The sequence below is a fragment of the Pleurodeles waltl genome, chromosome 6 (assembly GCF_031143425.1).
Source record: "Pleurodeles waltl isolate 20211129_DDA chromosome 6, aPleWal1.hap1.20221129, whole genome shotgun sequence".
Taxonomy (NCBI): Eukaryota; Metazoa; Chordata; class Amphibia; order Caudata; family Salamandridae; genus Pleurodeles; species Pleurodeles waltl.
The window spans coordinates 580,592,235-580,611,745 of NC_090445.1; the positions used below are offsets into that span (position 1 = coordinate 580,592,235).

The following is a 19,511-nucleotide window of genomic DNA, read 5'->3' on the forward strand; positions in this document are numbered from 1 at the left end:
CATGACAGCTAACTAAAACATGAGCACTGTAATTCCAATCAGAGCCCTTTGTTAGCTGAACATTATAGAAACTGTTTAAAAAATATCTGAGATTAAGCATTAGCAATTGCTTAATCAGATGCATACTCATGAAAGCTCTGCAAAACCTGAACATTCTGATTACACTCTTACCCATCATGTATTTTTCCATACACCCATTATCACTTTAGGTTTAGTAACTGCAGTACTCCTCAGCCTTTACTATCCAATTATTCCAGTTACTGGGTTGCCCCATGGTATATGGCAAACACTGATGCCAGCAATATGTCCATAATCATCCGGGTCGTTTTGTATTCATAGAGCTTTACTGTTCCTCAATCCTTTATTTTCATGCCATGGAACTCATTAACCACTCTCTGCCCATCAACAGTCCAAAATATGCTTGTGTCATTCTGGGTCGCCACACAGAGGTAGTACTGGTTTCAAAGGCTCTTGCAGGCCTATAGTAAAAACAACTGTTCAGCGGTTTTTGCTTCAGGGTTCCCACAATCTGACTCACTGCCCTAGTATTACACAAACCGAAAGTCTTTGTTATCAATTACCAGAAGTAATTTACAGCTTTGGTGCATAATCTATCACGTTGCAGGGTCTAAAACCTATAAAGATGGAGTCGTACTACACTTACCAAAAAGACTATCCCTGGGATCAAACTAGGGACTGACTCATTATGGGTTCCTCTGCAATTCTGATGGTGCTGGTAAGAAGAATTGCTGGCCACATCAGAAGTACGAGATCCATGGGAACACCCTAAGACATTCGTTTCATCTACCAATTTCGGGTGCTTTAATCTGTGGGAGAAATTCAGAGGAAAAGAAGGAATGACCATACCTAGAAGTATTGATTTTCTTCAGTAATTCCTCATTATTAAGGAGACCTTCAGGGTCCCACTTGTAATCCTCTGTAACTCCGCCCTACTCTGGACTAAAGTTATTGATGCCTGAGGTATAGAAGTAACCAAGCACAACAACCAGGACCTCGTAATGAAGCCCTAAAAGCAAAGGCCTGAGCAGGCAGTTCTATATATACATGGGGTGGTCTAACATTCTAAATTCTCATTATGTATGCATGTCTAAATAAAATGTGGCTTCAATTTCCATCAGTGACTTTCATTTCTTTTACGTGGAGCAGCGATAAAACAAGAATATGTTGGGTATAAGGTCAAGTCACAAGAAGGAGCGTTGTCAGTCCCTTCAGTTGGGCTGGGATAAGGAATATCTTGGTATTCAGTTCCACTTTTATTTTTACTTTTCTTTTACGCAGTTTTGGAACGTACCCACTTCTGGTTCGCATGATCTTTCTGGTGCGGAACAGATTATTTTTTTATTTAGCTTTTTAAAAGCCTCATTGAGAATGACTGCATTGAGAGGACCTTTCCATCAATCGCTCTAAAGTGGCCGCAAAGAAACATGTATAGAAACGATAAAACCTCCTAAATAAATATAACAACAAACGTTTTGGACATTTGGTGTACAGAACTACAAAACACACAAAGTAAATATCAATAAGTAAAAAAACAGAATGTATAAAATAAACACTTCAGGGACTAACTGTAAATCATTTATATACTGTGTGAAACAAAGTCATAGGGAAACTCTGATCCTCTGCACCCTTTTGCAAACCTGCAGGAGCACGAAGATGGAGAGATGAAGAGTCGTGAAGCATAAATCTTCCATTGCTTCAGCTACTGTAGGCACAGGCAAGGTAAAAAAATAAATATATATATATATATATATATATATATATATATATCACTTCACCAATTTTCTTTTTAGCTTCTTTAAAAAAAAAAAAAAAAAAGTGGTACCATCTTAGCGATATCAGAGAACAAGTGAAAAAGTAAAGAGCACAAGCACCATAAAATGTCCCAGTCCTCACTAGTTCACCATGAAGATGCAGCCAGTGTCACTGGACTCCATTTTGTGGCCATGTGGTTTTACTTGATGGGAAATCCATGTCATATTTTCAGTAATTCTGACACCTGAGTAAGAAAACCCCTCCCTGTATTTTATTTCACCAGTAGACAGACGAGCACTTTGATATGCAATGTTTTACTTGTAAGCTTGTTGGGGAAGATACATTTATTGGCATTAGGTTTGCAATAAAAAATAATGAACACTGAAGCTGAGATCAGACACAGCCCTATAGATCACAGTCAGTTACTGTTAACTGTGAGGTTTGTTGTGAGAAAAGACAGAAATGTCTATATGGTGAGGTCAGTGGAGAAACAGAGGCAGTTGAGTTAGGGATAAGACTGAACAGAGTCGTAGCCTACAATACTAAGATTGAATGCGGGTCCCACAATAGCTGTGAAGCCTGAAGTCCCACCTTGACTCAAGTACATTTCACAGCATGGCCTGGGGAGGTGAACACCGACAGAGCAGATTTTCTGAGAAACTAACTCCTCAAGCTTCGAGGAAAATGAAGTCGCCCTTCCCGCAGCCTACAGACCCCCCTGGCTCTTGCTGCAGGCAGCTTGGGGCCAAAACGGAAGCAGGCCCAGAATGGAGGGACAAGTAATTGGGGAGACTACTTTTGGCTACAAAGTTGTGGCTCCTCGTTCCTAAACAGGTAGCTGTGGGTTCTGTATATACACTGATGCCAGGATCTCTTTCTTCTGGTTTCGTGAACACTAATCGAGGTAAGAAGTGTGGTTAATCTAGGTAAGTGGGGTTCCTTAATCCAGATAAGAATGGAGCTGTAATGAGTTGAGACACGAATCCTGCTGCCAATGGATAATAAACTGAGTACTTTATCCCCACAAGAATGGTTCTGTTATTCATAATTTATATGCAGCCGCTTAGATGATTAAAACAAGTACTGATCAGATCTAGAGATGAAAGCTGAAGGCAGAGTGGTTTGTAATTGTCCCCATTTGAAGCAACATAGGATTATATTGCACGTTACCCATATTGTCACATTACGTTAATTTTGGGGAAGTTAGCTTGAAAAACACTTTTTTCAAATAGGTGAAATGTTTAAAGAAAATAGAGGAATACTGGTCTGCAACATCTGGTTGTCTGCTGTAAAAAGAAGAGAACAACTATTTAGTGACAAATACAATTTTAGGGAAAACAATTTGTGATAAAACATTTTATCTGTACAAAATGGAGAGTGTGAAAGCTGTTCTCTCGAGGTGCAATTATAATTGGAATTACAACGTTCAGGTTTGATTAGTTTTCATGAGTAGATTATTGATAAAGCAATGGACAATGGTCAGGAAAATGCAATTATGTGATTTTGTGGCTGCAGCATCTACTGCATACTTGGGGAGTTAACTACCCTTGCCACATAATTTACAGGTTTAAAAATATATATTTTAAATGGATCAAACTAATTTTGCCACAGAATATGCCCCAAAATGCCCCTTCAAATACCTTTTATTCAGCTTAATTTGGTTCTCCGATATCCCATAGTCCTGGGGGTCCCGACAATGGTAAAGCTCTGCAGAGTTGTTTTGGGACAGTCATTATGATAATGAAAGCCAGATTTCATGGTGACCCATTGTTGGAAATGGAGTTTCTGGTTGGCTAGGGAATGTATCTAAGACAGGCAGCACTCACCCACTCTAGTCAGGGTGAGGGAGATACGCACCAAAGATAACCCCTGCTCACCCCCTTGGTAGTTTGGCAAGAGCAGTCAGGCCTATCGCTGAGGCAATGTGTAAAGCGACTGCACAACACACACAACACACGTGATGCAACAAATACACCACAAAGGAAATACAATACCAAGTTGTATAAAAATAAACTGTATTGCACAAAGCATCATTAGACCAAACACAACATGCCAGTAATACCCTGCTACACAAGCAGTTGTCAGAACATTACTCAGTTACTAGTACTCTGCAAAAGGCAGAAGTAGTCAGATAAAACACATAGGTTATTGATTATTCTGCAACACAGGCAGTAGTCAGGTTGTCATTACCATAAATGCACGTCATGGCCAACACATAATTATGAATGTCAAAACAACATTGTGAATGCCCATAAAAATGAAACATCAGAAAAGCTCATGGCATCATCATCACTGTAACACATAATTGCACTTGCAATGAAAACATCACCAAAAATATGCAGGGGGCAGTGACCACATTCAGAGGCCCAGACATTATCATAAAGGCAGGTCCAGTGAACTATTCCCTTCAGGCACTGAAAAGAAATGCAAATATCACCTTATACTATTCTCCCCGCAACTGGTGGGCGTGATCTGTACCTTCCATCAGACACCACACCACAAAATGCTGATGGGCAATGAGGACGTCTGTGTCCCAATTCTGGACCTCCTGCACTCCAATTCCTTAGTGGCGCAGTGTGACCCCCAAGAAAAACAAGGCCCTCGCAATCCCCAGGTATTCTACTGCAGGGGTGTGGGAAAGAAGCCCACACACACCTTCCTACTTAGCGGGGAGACCTCTCCCGATCTCCCCAAGTGAAGTGCTCAGTCGGGTGGTGGCTTGCGAATCCACAGGGCGACCACGAGCTGATCTGGCTGTCTTCTTCGCTCTGCTTCCCCCAGCAGTGCTCCTCACCAGGCATGGAGGTGACTTTCCTTCACCCCGGATAGCCCGCTCTGAGTGTGGCCCGGGCAGCTGCAGTGAAGGCACCTAAACAGGTGCTTGCTGGAGCCCCATGGTCACAACACACATAGCGCCTCATCCAGGGGGCATCACACGGAGCAAGATTTCTCCGTTCTCCCCGCACACATGCTGGAAACAGCAAGGAAAAGGAAATGCAGCACTCTCCACATAAAATACAGTGCTTCTCATACGCTGGGAATACTGCGAGTCAAGCGACCTTTCAGCGCTTTAGGAAATAAAATTGCAAGGGAACAGGGGCCTCTGGACACAGCCCCTGGACACAGCAAAAGGGGGGCACAGGGCGGTAGGGCCCAAACAAGCAGGCCAGGACAAAGGGTTGCAAGCAGTGGCAGTTCCTCCCTCACCCAGTAGGTCACAGTTCAGCACAACAGCAGCAGTCTAAAGGCGGTCCCTGGTGAGTTCGTCCAGCAGCATCCTGTGTCCAGTTCAATAGTCCATTAGTGTCTCTCTTACATGGAGAAACCCCCCTGTACTTATACTCAGTTTTGCACAAAAGGGGGGAGAAGAGGTTCCAACCTGTCATAATTTGTTCTAGGAGTGTCCCCTCTTTTCTCCAGCACAGGCTCCAGACATCAGTGAGGGGTAAACGAGCCCTTTGTGTGAGACGGAGCACAGCCTTTACAAATACAGGTGTGCCCCGCCTCTCCCTCTCTCCAACCATTCAAAATGCAGATGCACCTCTGTGACACTTCCACCCACCCTGTGTACAAGCTGTCTGAAAAGTATGCACAAAGCCCAGCTGTCACTCTGCCCCAGACGTGGACTGGAGTCAAGCTGCACAACAGCAGAGTCATAAGCACAGAGAAATGCTCACTTTCTAGAAGTGGCATTTCTATAATGGTAATAAAAAAATCTATCTACCCCAGTAAGCAGCATTTCTCATTAGCATTACAACCATACCAAATCTGCCTATGCTACCCCTCATAGATCAGACAACACCACCTAGACATAAGGAAGGGCATTTCCAATGCAATCCTATGAGGAAGGCAGCACACACAGCAGTGAGAAACCAAATACGCTGTTTGTCACTACCAGCACAGGCCACACAACCAGGCACATGTCTTGCCTTCTACATACATAACACCCTGCCCATAGGAGTAGCTAGGGTCTACCTTATGGTTGACTTACATGTAGTAACAGGGGAGTTCCAGGCTTGGCAACTAAATTTTGATGCCAGGTCCTTGTGACAGTAAACTGCGCATGGAGGTCCTGCGTTAGCAGACCTAAGATAGGTTTGAAAGGCTACTTCTGTGGGTGGAGCAAGCAGCGCTGTAGGCCCAATAGTAGCATTTAAATTACAGGCCCTGGGGATAGGGATTCCATTGTACAAGGGGCTTAAAGGTAAATTAGATGTGCCAATTAGGTGTAAGCCAATCATACCAACGTTAGAAGGGAGAGCACATGCACTTTACCACTGTTATGTAGTGATAAAGTGCTCAGAGTCCTAAAGCCAACAACAAGAGGTCAGAAAAAATAGGGGGAAGGCAAAAAGTTTGGGGATGACGCTGTAAAAAAGGCCAGGTCCAACACCTTTGAAATGTTTTCCATATTTCAAGGGCCCTGTGAAATATGTGACTTTGGACCACTGTATTTTGTGCAATAAAAGCAAGAAAACGCAATGCATATATATATTTATTACACAGTGGTGGGCACCACTGTGCCGTTCTTATTACATCAGAGTTTCCACAGGAATAGAGTTTTGTTGTTTCACTAATAACTGTGGTGCTATTTGATGAATCAGTGCAAAACTTTACAAAAACCTACAAATGGAGGTGAAATCATGAAAAAGTTTATGGCCCATATTTATACTTCACATTTGCCACAAAGTTAGAACTTTACTCAGAAAGCGTGTTTTTTGTGATTTGGTGTACATCCATTCAGCTCTTTCTGAGAATTCAGCATTTAAGTACGTGCTTGGGTTGGGCTTGAAAGGGGTTAAAAAGGCACATTTATTTGGAAAGTAAGTCTTGTGGAGCCCCTCAGTTCAGAATGTTTTTAAAAATTTAGCCTCCTTATTAGCCAAAGGAGCTTTTTGGTCCTGGCGGCCATTTTGTTACTGCCGGACTGGTCCCACAAAATCTGACCGGCTGGCCTCAACTCAAAAAAATGATGCAGCCTCCATTACAGGAAGCGGTCCCCATGTCCTAAAAAGTTTTCAGTTAACAATATTAATAATATAATGGTGCTAGGGAGGGACATCCCGACTCTCGGGCACTTGTGAGGTGGACCTACAGGGACAACCGTCAGGAAAAATATAATAAAAAATAAATAATATTGTGTTGAGGTGAGCCCCGGGCCGAGCACGGCCCTTCTGCGAGATACTACAATACTCCCTTTGGAGCTACTGCACAAGCTCCAGCCAATGGTATCACTGTACCATGGGCTGGAAGTTTGCATGGCGGGTACCATGGAAGTACCACAGTACCCAAAAAAGCTAAAAAAAAGTGTTTTAAAAAAGTGGGAAAAAAGTGAAAAAAGTGAAGAAAACGCAGGTTGGCCTCCCATGGCCAGGTTGGATTCAGGGCCTGACCTCAGGCCAAGCTTTGCAGCAACACCCTGCTGTGCACAGCCAAAGGCTGTATACAGTGGTGGTTGGCTGCCCACAGGGGAATGGGTGCAAGCCCTACAGCCAATCCTGTGCGCAGGAGACAGACAGTTGACTGCAGGTTACTCAAGGGGACTGGGCACCTGCTCAACTTTGAGTAGGATAAATAAAACAAACACGGAAATTCACTGAAATGAATCACTGAATTTTCATTCAATTGAAAAAAAACATATGAGATGTCAACAGTGATGATCCAGGGATGTGGAATTCCTATCGCCCGACGCCCAGGACATCTTGTTTGGGGTCAAGGGCAACAAGTTTTTATGTTTACTTTGTCCTTGGGACAAGTAGGCCCAACCCTCTGCAGCACAAACCCTTTGGCTGCTTGTTTACAGAGAGTGGAACTCTCTGCAGCTGAGGTAATGTGTTTCCAAAAGATAATGCTGTTCGAACTTGTATTTATGGTTCATTATTTGAAAGCCTTCATTATTAGGGTGAGTGCTGTAAATAAATGTTTTAAGGTCACACTTCACTACTGATGTTGGTTCCAGTACAAAAAAAAAAAAATTTGTATACACGTTTGAAAAGTTTAGGCTATGAGGCTAAGTATAATGCTCCCAGAATGCTCTCTGATTAGATGCAAATGAAGTGTCATTTAGTAAAATGTGTTGATGCATGCTAGTATTTCCCAAAAATATTTTGAATGGAAAATCAGTGTAACCATTTTCAACACGAATATTGGAAGCATGAAAATAAACAAACACTGACAAAGCCAACTGATCTGACATATTTTTATGAGTCTTTTAGTTTCATCAATGCGTGTCTTGTTTTGACATGGCTTTTGTAACACATTATTGTTGTGGGAGCTACCAGGCCCTCAACATTGTAACAAACACTGGCAAAAAAAAAAAAAAAGTTTTTGAACTCTAAAAGCACACGTTGCCACCAGTGGCATAACAAAGGCCCCGCAGCCGCCCTCCAGGGGGCCCCTTCAGCACAGCACCTGCCCTGAGTGAGTCTGGAGAGGGGGCTCCTCCATGTTCTTTGCAAAGGGGCACCCTCCAGTTTCGTTACGTCACTGATTGCCACTGTAGTTCCTGACACTGAACAAAACTATTTTGTGTGCCAATATGCTCCTTGTGGAAGAGCAGAATGCGATCACTCACAGTAAAGCCAGCCGAAAGAGAGAGAAATAGAAGTTGACCCACATGTAGGTAGCTTTTTGCATGTCGCAAACCGCGACTTTCGCTGTTTGCAACGTGCAAAAAGCACATTGCGATGCACAAACCCAGTTTTGCGATTCAGTAACCTGGTTACCGAATCGCAAAACGGGTTGTCACAATTAGGAAGGGGTGTTCCCTTCCTAATTGCGACTTGCAGTGCAATGTAGGATTGTTTTGTGAACACGGGTGCAAACCATTCGCAGTTTGCACCCATTTCAAATGGGTGCTAACACTTTCGCAAAAGGGAAGGGGTCCCAATGGGACCCCTTCCCCATTCTGAATGTCACTGAAAACATTTTTTCAGAGCAGCTCTGAAAAAATTAAACAAAAACTTTTCATTTTTCGTTTTTGTAATGCATCTCGTTTTCCTTTAAGGAAAACGGGCTGCATTACAAAAAAAAAAAAAAGAAACTGCTTTATTGAAAAAGCAGTCACAGACATGGTGGTCTGCTGTCTCCAGCAGGCCACCATCCCTGTGAGGGCCGCTATTCGCAAGGGGGTTGCAAATTGCGACCCGCCTCATGATTATTCATTAGGTGGGCATTTGCGAAGCCCTTGCGAATCACAGATGGTGTCAGGGACACCATCCTACATTCGGATTTGCGACTCGCAATTTGCGAGTCGCAAATCTGAACCTACCTACATGTGGCCCCAAATTCTTAAAGAAAGCCACAAAAGTGCACCCATGGTATATGTCATACCCCTATAAAATATTTGTGAACTGTATTTTAGCATGGGTAAATACGCATTTGTGTAGATTTGCTCATGTGAAAATCTATTGAGCATTTGCAAGTTCATTTTCCCTCCAGTCACTTTCTTCCCAACCCTGGAAGAAGTTCTAATTCTGCCATTGTCAGGAGTAAATGTCCAACCTTTCTTATTATGGGAAAATATTAGAGAGAAGCTGGTGAACATCTTTAAAACATGCAGGTTAGTAGGTTTGCAGACTCAAAGGCATTCCAGCCCTGGAACTATTGCTTACTGCTTCCTCCAGCCCCAGTATGCTGATCTGCAGAAAGGTGGCAAAATAAGGAAATTGCTACAGTAGGGATTGAAACTGCAAGTATTCAAGTCCTACTATGGTAGTAGCCCTGGTATAATCAGAGAGGCTATTATCAGAGCTCTTACATAATGAGATTGCTGCCATAATTTGTCGCCACACTACATGGCACCAAAGGGACAAGTAGATCTTTTTATAGGACAAGTAGATTTGAGAAGCAACCTCTCCCCTGGACAAGTAGATATTTTAATAAATTCCACACCCCTGAGTGATGTAATCAATGATGTGATTTTGCATGTCATCTATGATGTAGCATGTAAACTCCTAAGCAATGCATTGTGGGGGCGCAACTTATAATTAGCTCAGTAAGCTATAACCGGTGAATGTCACTGGCTTTATGGATTTTTTACATTCGTTTTTATCTCATTTCAACACCTAATAATAAAGTCACTTTAACCTTTGTTTTTGCCCAGTGAACATACATTTCAAACATATTAATTAATACTGTAGATAATTACCTTGACAATTAAAAGCAAGGAATAACCTGCCCACAAATGAACTGATATTTTTACTTGTAAATTTGGAATGGCAAAAACAATCAGTCATTCCATGATAAATATTGTTATGAAGCAAACACTTTTTTGATAAAATGTCTGTAAGACATACATTCTATATAACTTAACCCACAACAGTGCTAGACATAGCAAGATATAAGTGCAAGCACCTAATGGACTGACAACGGAGTATAAACTACTGATGGAAACTAAAAGAGGCTTATGAGCGGATATTCCTATGCTCCAACAAGCACCCAGCAATCAAAATGTCTATATTACTGTAGCTGCCCCACACCATACTGCACACGAGTACTCTAATATAGAATAACATTACCATATTGTGAATGGGGATGACCATGGTTCACACACTAAAATGATAATAGAAGCATCACTCAATGAGGAAGGTCTCTCACTACAAAAAAAGAACAAATGTGTCGACCTGAATTTTAACCACATGGTGCAGTGCTAATCTCCTGTGTCTTGAGCTCCTGATCCAAGCAATGCTAACTATCTGCACATAATTGGTCTCTTAAAACAGTTAATTTGCTAAATTGTATTTACAACAGCTATACTTCACAATCTTTCTGAAGGGATTTGTTTGATGTCCAGCCCCTACACCTCAGCTTGCATATATCGCTGATCTACATTGTCGATCTATGGCATCACACAGCTGCAGACTCGCCCAGGTTCAGTGTGGCCTACCTCTTCAATGCACAGTGGAATGCTCTAACCAGGTGTTGTTCAAGTAGGGCAATCCCTGCTCATGCAGCCAGGCTGTGGTATTTTGTAGCTCACCACTGCAGAGTTACAGTGGAACACATGTATGCTATGTTATATTCCAGACCAACCCAGCAGGTACTCAGGTCATCTGGTGCAGCTGCTTCCAAGTCCTCACCTTTCTGCCAGGATCTCCAGGGGTGGGGCACCCGATGCCCATTTCTTCACCATCCAGGCGGCATCGTATGCTGCCAGGAATCCTCGTGCTACACCAGTGCCAAGAGGCCAGAAGGGCTGGATAAAAACAGAAACAAGTTAATAGGTTAACATCTGTAAAATACAAACAACAGATACTGTAGGCGAAATACAAGCATAGCACTTATTAATAGCACTAACGAAGATCAGCATTTTTTGTCAATTAGGTTATTTATTGGGCGCATTCTATAATCAATCTGGACCCTGCTCACACAAGGAGACATCCCTTTATTGAAATAAGCCACTGTACATTTTGTTAGGAGAGCTTTGTGCAGAATGTACTGCACCATTGAGACCCTCAGTGTAGTAGAAGTTATACAGGTAACCATTACTGGACCATCACCACCACCCTGGAGAAATGGTAGAGGGCCTCTCAGTGTGCTTGGGGAAGACCCCTGTGGTACCAAACTTATGCTTCAGGCTCACCAAGCATTATCAGGGAAAACAGTGTCCAAGTGGCATATTGAAGGTCTGGAGCTCTAAGCAGCACAGTGCATGCTGTCAAGCCCAGTGGGAAGGAGGCATTAGGTGGGATCCCCAGAGTGAAGAAGAGCGATCTATCTGGCGGTATGAACATTCCAACCATTTGTCTGTCACACATCGGTTACTTGTAGCACAGTCCAATTAGCGGTGTTAATGGACATGGATATTTCACTATAGATGGGTCTCTACTCAACCCTGAGTCAGTGTGTGATGCGGGAAGTAATTGAGTTCTGATCAGAGTAGGCAAAAATGCTAAGGTTGTCCTCTGAGTTATACCTCAGCAAGGAAGAACATAAGGCCTGCTTTTGTGATCAAGTGGGCGGTGCTTGGAAATTCAAGCAGACTTCAAAGTGGAAAGAGTTAGAAACAGGACCCTATTGTAGCTTTAGCAGAGCAGGCAGGACAAACTAACAACTGCAGCAACTTTAAAACTCATGAGGGAAACCTAGAATCCTGCAGCATACAGAACATGTGTAGGTCAGCGGGCTACCCTGGTGCTCTCTGCACAGTCGTGACTATGTTGTGGGCCTGTGCCTCAGATCTATTTGTCCCGGCATTACCACCAAAGCTGCCGAATTTACAAGGCAGCGACAGGGGGGAAACAGACACCACACCTTGCCACACCAATTAATTTGTCCAACCACCTTTGTGTGTGGTTTGCTTAAAATATTTAAATCTGACTTTGTATGGAAGCATGTAAATCTCTATGGCTAAATATACATAAGTCGATATATAGGCAAAAGGCACACATACACACAAACAGATTTAAACATTAAGCACGCACACACACACAATATATATATATATATATATATATATATATATGTTTGGTGGCATGTGTAGCTGGAGATACACATGTTATGCACTTTTCCTGCCATCTAGTGTTGGGCTCAGAGTGTTACAAGTAGTTTTTCTTCGAAGAAGTCTTTTCGAGTCACGGGACCGAGTGACTCCTCCCTTTCGGCTCCATTGTGCATGGGCATCGACTCCATCTTAGATTGTTTTCTTTCCGCCATCGGGTTCGGACGTGTTCCTCTTCGCTCCGGTTATTCGATTCGGAAAACTTCAAAAATCGCGAAAATCGTCGGTATTGTTCTCGATCGCGACCCATCTTGCATCGACACCTCGGCACTGGCAAAACACACCTTCGGTTGCCCTTCCGGGCACCCTTGCCCATCCTGGGCCTGGTCGGACCGACCGCAAGAAGCGTTGAAGCCTCATGGACCGGACCCCGTTCCGATTTCTGCCCTCAGTGCCACGCAAAGTATCCATACACAGATCAACATCGCGTCTGTAATCTGTGTTTGTCACCAGATCACCGAGAGGATACTTGCGAGGCCTGTAGGTCCTTCCGTTCCAAGAAGACCTTGAGGGATCGAAGGGCGAGAAGACTACAAATGTCGTCGAAGAGCACCAAAAACCTCGACGCCGAAGAATGGGAGATGGCCATCTCTATTCAAGGATCCAATTCGGACGAATCCGACGCGGACCGACCACCGACTGCAGGCCAGCATGTGAGTACGCCTGCCCCAACCCAGACCCAGACCAAGACTAAACATGAGGCCTCGGGGATGCCACTGCCAGAAGGCCATGGCTCTAACCGGAAAAAATCAAGCGGTGACCAAGTAGCACCGAAAAAGGCCATACCCGCATTGAAGTCTTCGGACTCGAGTCGAGACACAGTCTCCGAAAAGGTTCGATACTGACTCGTCGAGTTGAAACCCCGAAAGACTCTTTCGGATCCGAGGCCTACTATCAACATGGGCATTTCGGTACCAAACAAAACGGCTTCGGAGCCGAAAAGAGCATCATATACTGAAGAACATGGACTTTCTAAACAGCTTAAAGAAAACCACAGATTTGAGGAAGAACTTCAACAAATGGAGGAATTTGATGACAGACAAGCCAGGATACAGTTCCATAAAGACCCTGGCAAGATCCTCACGGCACCTCCCCTCAAATTTAAAAGGAAGCTGGCTTTCCAAGGATGTTTGGACACTGATCAGCCAACGGCTAAAGTGCCAAGAGAGCAATCTCCGCCACCCCAGTTTTCCTCAGCACATTCGCCTCCTCATTCTCCTCAAAGAACGGTTTCACCACTTGCTACACCCACTGCACAATCACCCACACACACTGTGCAGTCACATCAAGACAGACCCGTGGGATCTTTATGATGACCCTGTGTCAGACAACAGCCCAGAGTGCTATCCTAACCCTCTCCACCTGAAGATAGCACTTCCTACACACAGGTTCTGAGTAGGGCTGCAGCTTTTCACAATGTAAGCATGCACAGCGAACCACTCAGCTGCCCCCGGATTCGGTAGTGGTCAGCGTAGCGAGGAAAAGGGCCAACTCGCAGTCATTTGGAGATGCACCCCTCCAGATAAGGAGAGTAAAAAGTTTGATGCGGCAGGAAAGAGGGTAGCATCACAAGCAGCCAATCAGTGGCGCAATGCGAACTCACAGGCCCTCCTCGCAAGATATGACAGAGCTAATTGGGATGAGATGAACTACATCATTCAACGTCTCCTCAAAGAATACCAAAAAAGAGCTCAGCAGGTAGTAGAGAAGGGACAGGCAATAACAAATAACCAGATAAGATCCGAGTTAGATTCAGCTGATACAGCCGCAAGAACAATAAACACTGCAGTTACAATTAGACGCCATGCATAGCTTAGATCATCAGGTTTTAAACCTGAGATTCAACAGGCGGTCCTCAACATGCCATTCAACCAGCAACAGCTATTTGGCACAAAAGTGGACACAGCCATAGAGAAAATGAAAAAGGACACCGATACAGCCAAAGTGATGGGAGCGCTTTACTCATCCCAATACAGAGGGACACTTAGGAAGCCGCAGTATAGGGGGGGCTTCAGGCCACAGCCATCAGAACCATCCACCTCACAGACAAAGCCCTCATACCAATCATAATATCAAAGAGGGGGGTTTTAAGGGTCCTTCAGAAGGCAATTTCCCAAATCCAGGGGAAAATGTAATCTACAAAGCAAGCCACTAACAACAAACAGTGACTTTGCTATCACCTTCACACATGGGTACTATCAATTATCCAACATGGTTACTGCATAGAATTCACACACTTTCCTCCAGATATTCCCCCAAAAGCGCACAAACTATCGTTGCAACATCTAACAATGTTACAAACAGAGGTGCAGGCACTATTAACAAAACAAGCCATAGAACTAGTACCTCATCAACAAAAAGGAACAGGGGTCTATTCCCTGTACTTCCTTATTCCCAAAAAGGACAAAACACTAAGGCCAATATTAGATCTCAGGACTCTCAACCTATACATTCAATCAGAACACTTTCTTTTTTTGTTTTTTATATGTTTATTGAGAAGTACATGTCAATATACAGACTGTGTTAAATAGAGAAACAATATATCAAATTATGGCCATATATGAAAAATATTATGAAATATTAACTTCTCAAAATCAGAACACTTTCACATGGTGACACTACAAGATGTAGTCCCATTACTGAAACAGGGAGAATACATGTCAACACTAATATTTAAAAGATGCGTATTTTCACATACCCATCCATCCCGCTCACAGAAAATACCTCAGGTTTGTTATACAAAGAAAACATTACCAATTCAAGGTATTACCCTTCCGGATAACAACGGCCCCCAGAGTATTTACAAAATGCCTTGCCGTAGTAGCAGCATACACAAGGAGACAATACATACATGTATTCCCATATCTCGACGATTGGCTAATAAAGGCCAACACTCAAGAACAGTGTCAACATCACACACGTTAGGTAATAGATACCCTACACACATTAGGGTTTTCGATAAATTATCAAAAATCACACTTGCAACCATCCCAAATTCAGCAGTACTTGGGAGCTACACTCAACATTCAAAAAGCGATTGCAAGTCCAAGGCCACAAAGGGTGCAATCATTCCACACCATAGTGCCAAAAATACAACCAAATCAGCACTACACAGTCAGATTTGTGATGAAACTCCTAGGTATGATGGCATCATGCATCGCAATTGTCCCAAACACACGATTACACATGCAGCCCTTACAGCAGTGCCTTGCAAAACAATGGTTGCAGGCACAGGGTCATCTCCAAGATCTAGTGTTGACCGACCGCCAAACACACTATTCTCTTCGGTGGTGGAATCCCACAAATTTAAAAAAGGGCGGCCTTTTCAAGACCCTGTGCCTCACGCCATTCTCACAACAGGTGCATCAATGATTGGGTGGTGAGCACACCTCAACAATCACAGTATACAGGGAGAGTGGGACGGCAAGCAAAAACAGCTACACTTAAATCACTTAGAGCTGCTAGCAGTCTTTCTAGCACTAAAAGCTTTTCAACCTCTTCTGGCTCACAAACACATTCTTGTCAAAACAGACAATATGACAACAATGTACTACTTAAACAAACAAGGGGGGACACACTCATCGCAACTTTGCCTCCTAGCACAAAAAAATTGGCATTGGGCAGTTCACAACAAACATTCACCTAATAGCTCAATACATTCCAGGGATTCACAATTAATTAGCAGACAATCTCAGTCGGGATCACCAGCAAACTCATGAGTGGGAAATACATCCCCAGGTACTACACAAACACTTTTGTCAGTGGGGGACACCAGACATAGATCTGTTCGCCACAAACCAAAACGCAAAATGCCAAAACTTCGCGTCCAGGTACCCACACCCTCAGTCCAAGGTCAATGCTCTATGGATCAACTGGTCAGGGATATTTGTTTATGCATTTCCCCCTCTCCCACTCGTTCCATTTCTAGTCAACAAACTGCGTCAAAACAAACTCAAACTAATACTTATAGCACCAACGTGGGCACGCCAATCATGGTACACCACACTGTTGGAACTTTCAGTAGTACCTCACATCAAGCTTCCTAACGGACCAGATCTGTTAATGCAGCACAAACGGCAGATCAGACACCCCAATCCAGCAATGCTCAATCTAATAATCTGGCTCCTGAAATCTTAGAGTTTGGCTATCTAAATCTTCCAAACGAGTGTATAGAAGTCATTAAACAGGCAAGAAAACCTACCACCAAGCAATGTTATGCTAACAAATGGAAAAGATTTGTTTTCTACTGCCAAGCAAAACACATCACACAGTTGGATGCGTCCATAAAAGACATCATAGGATATTTACTACACCTACAAAAAGCAAATCTAGCCTTTTCATCCATCAAAATACACCTCACTGCAATTTCGGCTTATTTGCAAAATAAACACACAAAATCCCTATTTAGGATACCAATCATTAAAGCCTTCATGGAAGGACTAAAACGAATCATACCTCCAAGAACTCCACCAGTACCCTTGTGGAATCTGAATATTGTACTTGCACGACTCATGGGTCCACCTTTTGAACCCATGCACTCTTGTCAGATCCAATTCTTAACTTGGAAAGTGGCATTTCTAGTAGCAATCACTTCATTACGAAGAGTTAGTGAAATACAGGCTTTCACTATTGAAGAACCCTTTATACAAATACACAAACAAAGTTGTTCTCTGCACAAACCCAAAATTCCTACCAAAAGTCATTTCACCGTTTCATTTAAACCAAACAATGGAACTCCCAGTCTCCTTCCCACAGCCAGACTCAGTGGCAGAAAGAGCACTGCATACATTAAATTTAAAAAGAGCTCTAATGTATTATATCGACAGAACAAAAACATTCCGTAAAACTAAACAGTTGTTCGTCGCATTCCAGAAACCCCACACTGGTAACCCTATATCCAAACAAGGCATAGCCAGATGGATAGTGAAGTGTATACAAACTTGTTACCTGGAAGCTAAAAGACAACTACTCAATACACCAAAGGCACACTCCACTAGAAAGAAAAGAGCAACAATGGCCTTTCTAGGAAACATACCAATGACAGAGATTTGTAAGGCAGCCACTTGGTCCACACCTCATACTTTTACCAAGCACTACTGTGTAGATGTGTTAGCAACACAACAAGCCACAGTATGACAGGCTGTACTAAGAACATTATTTCAAACAACTTCAACTCCTACAGGCTGACCACCGCTTTGGGGAGGATTACTGCTTTGTAGTCTATGCATAGCGTGTGTATCTGCAGCTACACATGCCACCGAAAGGAAAATGTCACTTACCCAGTGTACATCTGTTCGTGGCATGTTCCGCTGCAGATTCACATGCGCCCTCCCACCTCCCCAGGAGCCTGTAGCCATTTAAGTTACAATTCGAAATTGTACATATGTAAATAAACATTCCTTTACTTCAACTTTGTACATACATCTCTATCCCATTGCATGGACATCTTTCTATTCTCACTCTATCACTCCTACCTTACCCTCTGCGAGAAAACAATCTAAGATGGAGTCGATGCCCATGCGCAATGGAGCCGAAAGGGAGAAGTCACTTGGTCCTGTGACTCGAAAAGACTTATTTGAAGAAAAACAACTTGTAACACTCCGAGCCCAACACTAGATGGCAGGAACAGTGCACAGCATGTGAATCTGCAGCAGAACATGCCACAAACAGATTTACAATGTAAGTGACATTTTCCATGTATACACACATACACATTTATATAAACATACAAATATATATGTAAACATAACTCTTACGTTAGTCAGCATATCAAAGACAGCAGGCTCAGATAAAGAACAATGCTTTTATTCCAAAAAAAAAAGCTAGAACAGGGCACCAGCCTCTAGGTAGGGCATTCAGGAATTAACTGCCTACTCCTGGAACCCTTCTGGCCTATCACCATAGATACAAGAAATGTCATGTTCCATCATGCAGCCACAAACTGTCATGAAAAAGATTACCTCTGTAGGTGGCTCCACCAGATTTTTCTGTGGCACAGCGAGTGCCCCCTCCCTAAAATTCACTTCCAGAGAGGCACCTGCTCTGCAACCCCCCAGTCTGAAACACCCCGCTCCCTCACCCCTTTTGGCACGGAACCCTTCAAAACGCACAGTTCTTACGTCACGTGACAGCACTGCGCTAATGGACAGGATACACCCACACGTCCCCGGCCACAGATTCACGTCCTGCTCAGACCGGTGCCAGCCCGCCCAGTTGCACAACACAAGCAGTAAGAGCCCGATACTTTTTGTGGAAGAACATCTTACTGAAAACCGCATTTCTAGCAGTAAGGCTTCCTGAGAAGCAACATTTTAGGTGAGTTCGTAGCTTCTTGACAAATTAGTTTCCTGCAAACGCAGGCTTGTTGAGAAAGGGCACTTCCTGTCTAAGAAGATGCCAAACACTCCTCCTCGCAAAAAGTCTCTGGTTTTAGGTAATGTTAGACTTCCTAACTTGTGGTTCTCATTGTATTGACCCCAGATGAAAGGCTGAGCTGGCCCAACCTTGATTAAAGTATGAGCTGTGCTCTATATCGTTTGCACTGAGAAGCAGAATGAAAAAGAACAAGCGAATAATAAGCAAAATTAGTTATCAATTCTGGTCTTCTCTATGTTCAGCTGATGAATGAACAATTGAATGAGTGGTTTAAAAAAAAAAACTGAACTCTGTGGGCTTAAAGATATGAATGTTCCAAGGAGAACCATTGGACACGACAGGGAGAGCGTAAAGGAAGGTAATGATGATGGCTACTCAGGCCCTGATTATAAGTTGTACAGAATAAGGTGTGGTATTTACCACACAGAAAACAACATCATTTAATAGGCAAATACTCCTATTCCGCAATTTCAATTTAGAAATTAGCAGTTACATGCAGAATTAGACTTATTTTGCCCTTTTTTCCAGATAAATTCCATCATGCTTGACCTCCCGGAATCTATCAGAGGGAAACTACAAGTGTGAAGTAATTATCTCGGTACCTGCAAATGAGGATCAGCATTTTGCTCTGAACTTCTGATCAGGGCCTAAGTGTCCCATCGGAAGGATATTCTAGAGGCATTGGAAGATGGCTACTAAAACAGATTCTGAGTAGATCAGACAAGATTGAGCTTTCTACCACAACCAGTAAATAAATATCTTTAGAGGTACCTCCTTAGAGGTGCTTCCCAGGTACGGTAAATACATCCTCATACTTGGCTATGAGACATTGTATATAGAATCGTTTGTACCTCCCCAAATA

At 43.2% G+C, this 19,511-nt stretch overlaps 1 protein-coding gene across 1 annotated transcript in view; it reads right to left on the reverse strand.

The window, feature by feature from the left end:
• MICAL1 (microtubule associated monooxygenase, calponin and LIM domain containing 1) overlaps nt 1-19,511 on the reverse strand; it is a 255,534-nt gene that overhangs the window by 93,162 nt on the left and 142,861 nt on the right. Inside the window, exon 9 of the mRNA XM_069238776.1 lies at nt 10,854-10,969. Within this exon, the coding sequence (XP_069094877.1) occupies nt 10,854-10,969 (116 nt within the window). The remainder of the gene's footprint in view (nt 1-10,853; nt 10,970-19,511) is intronic.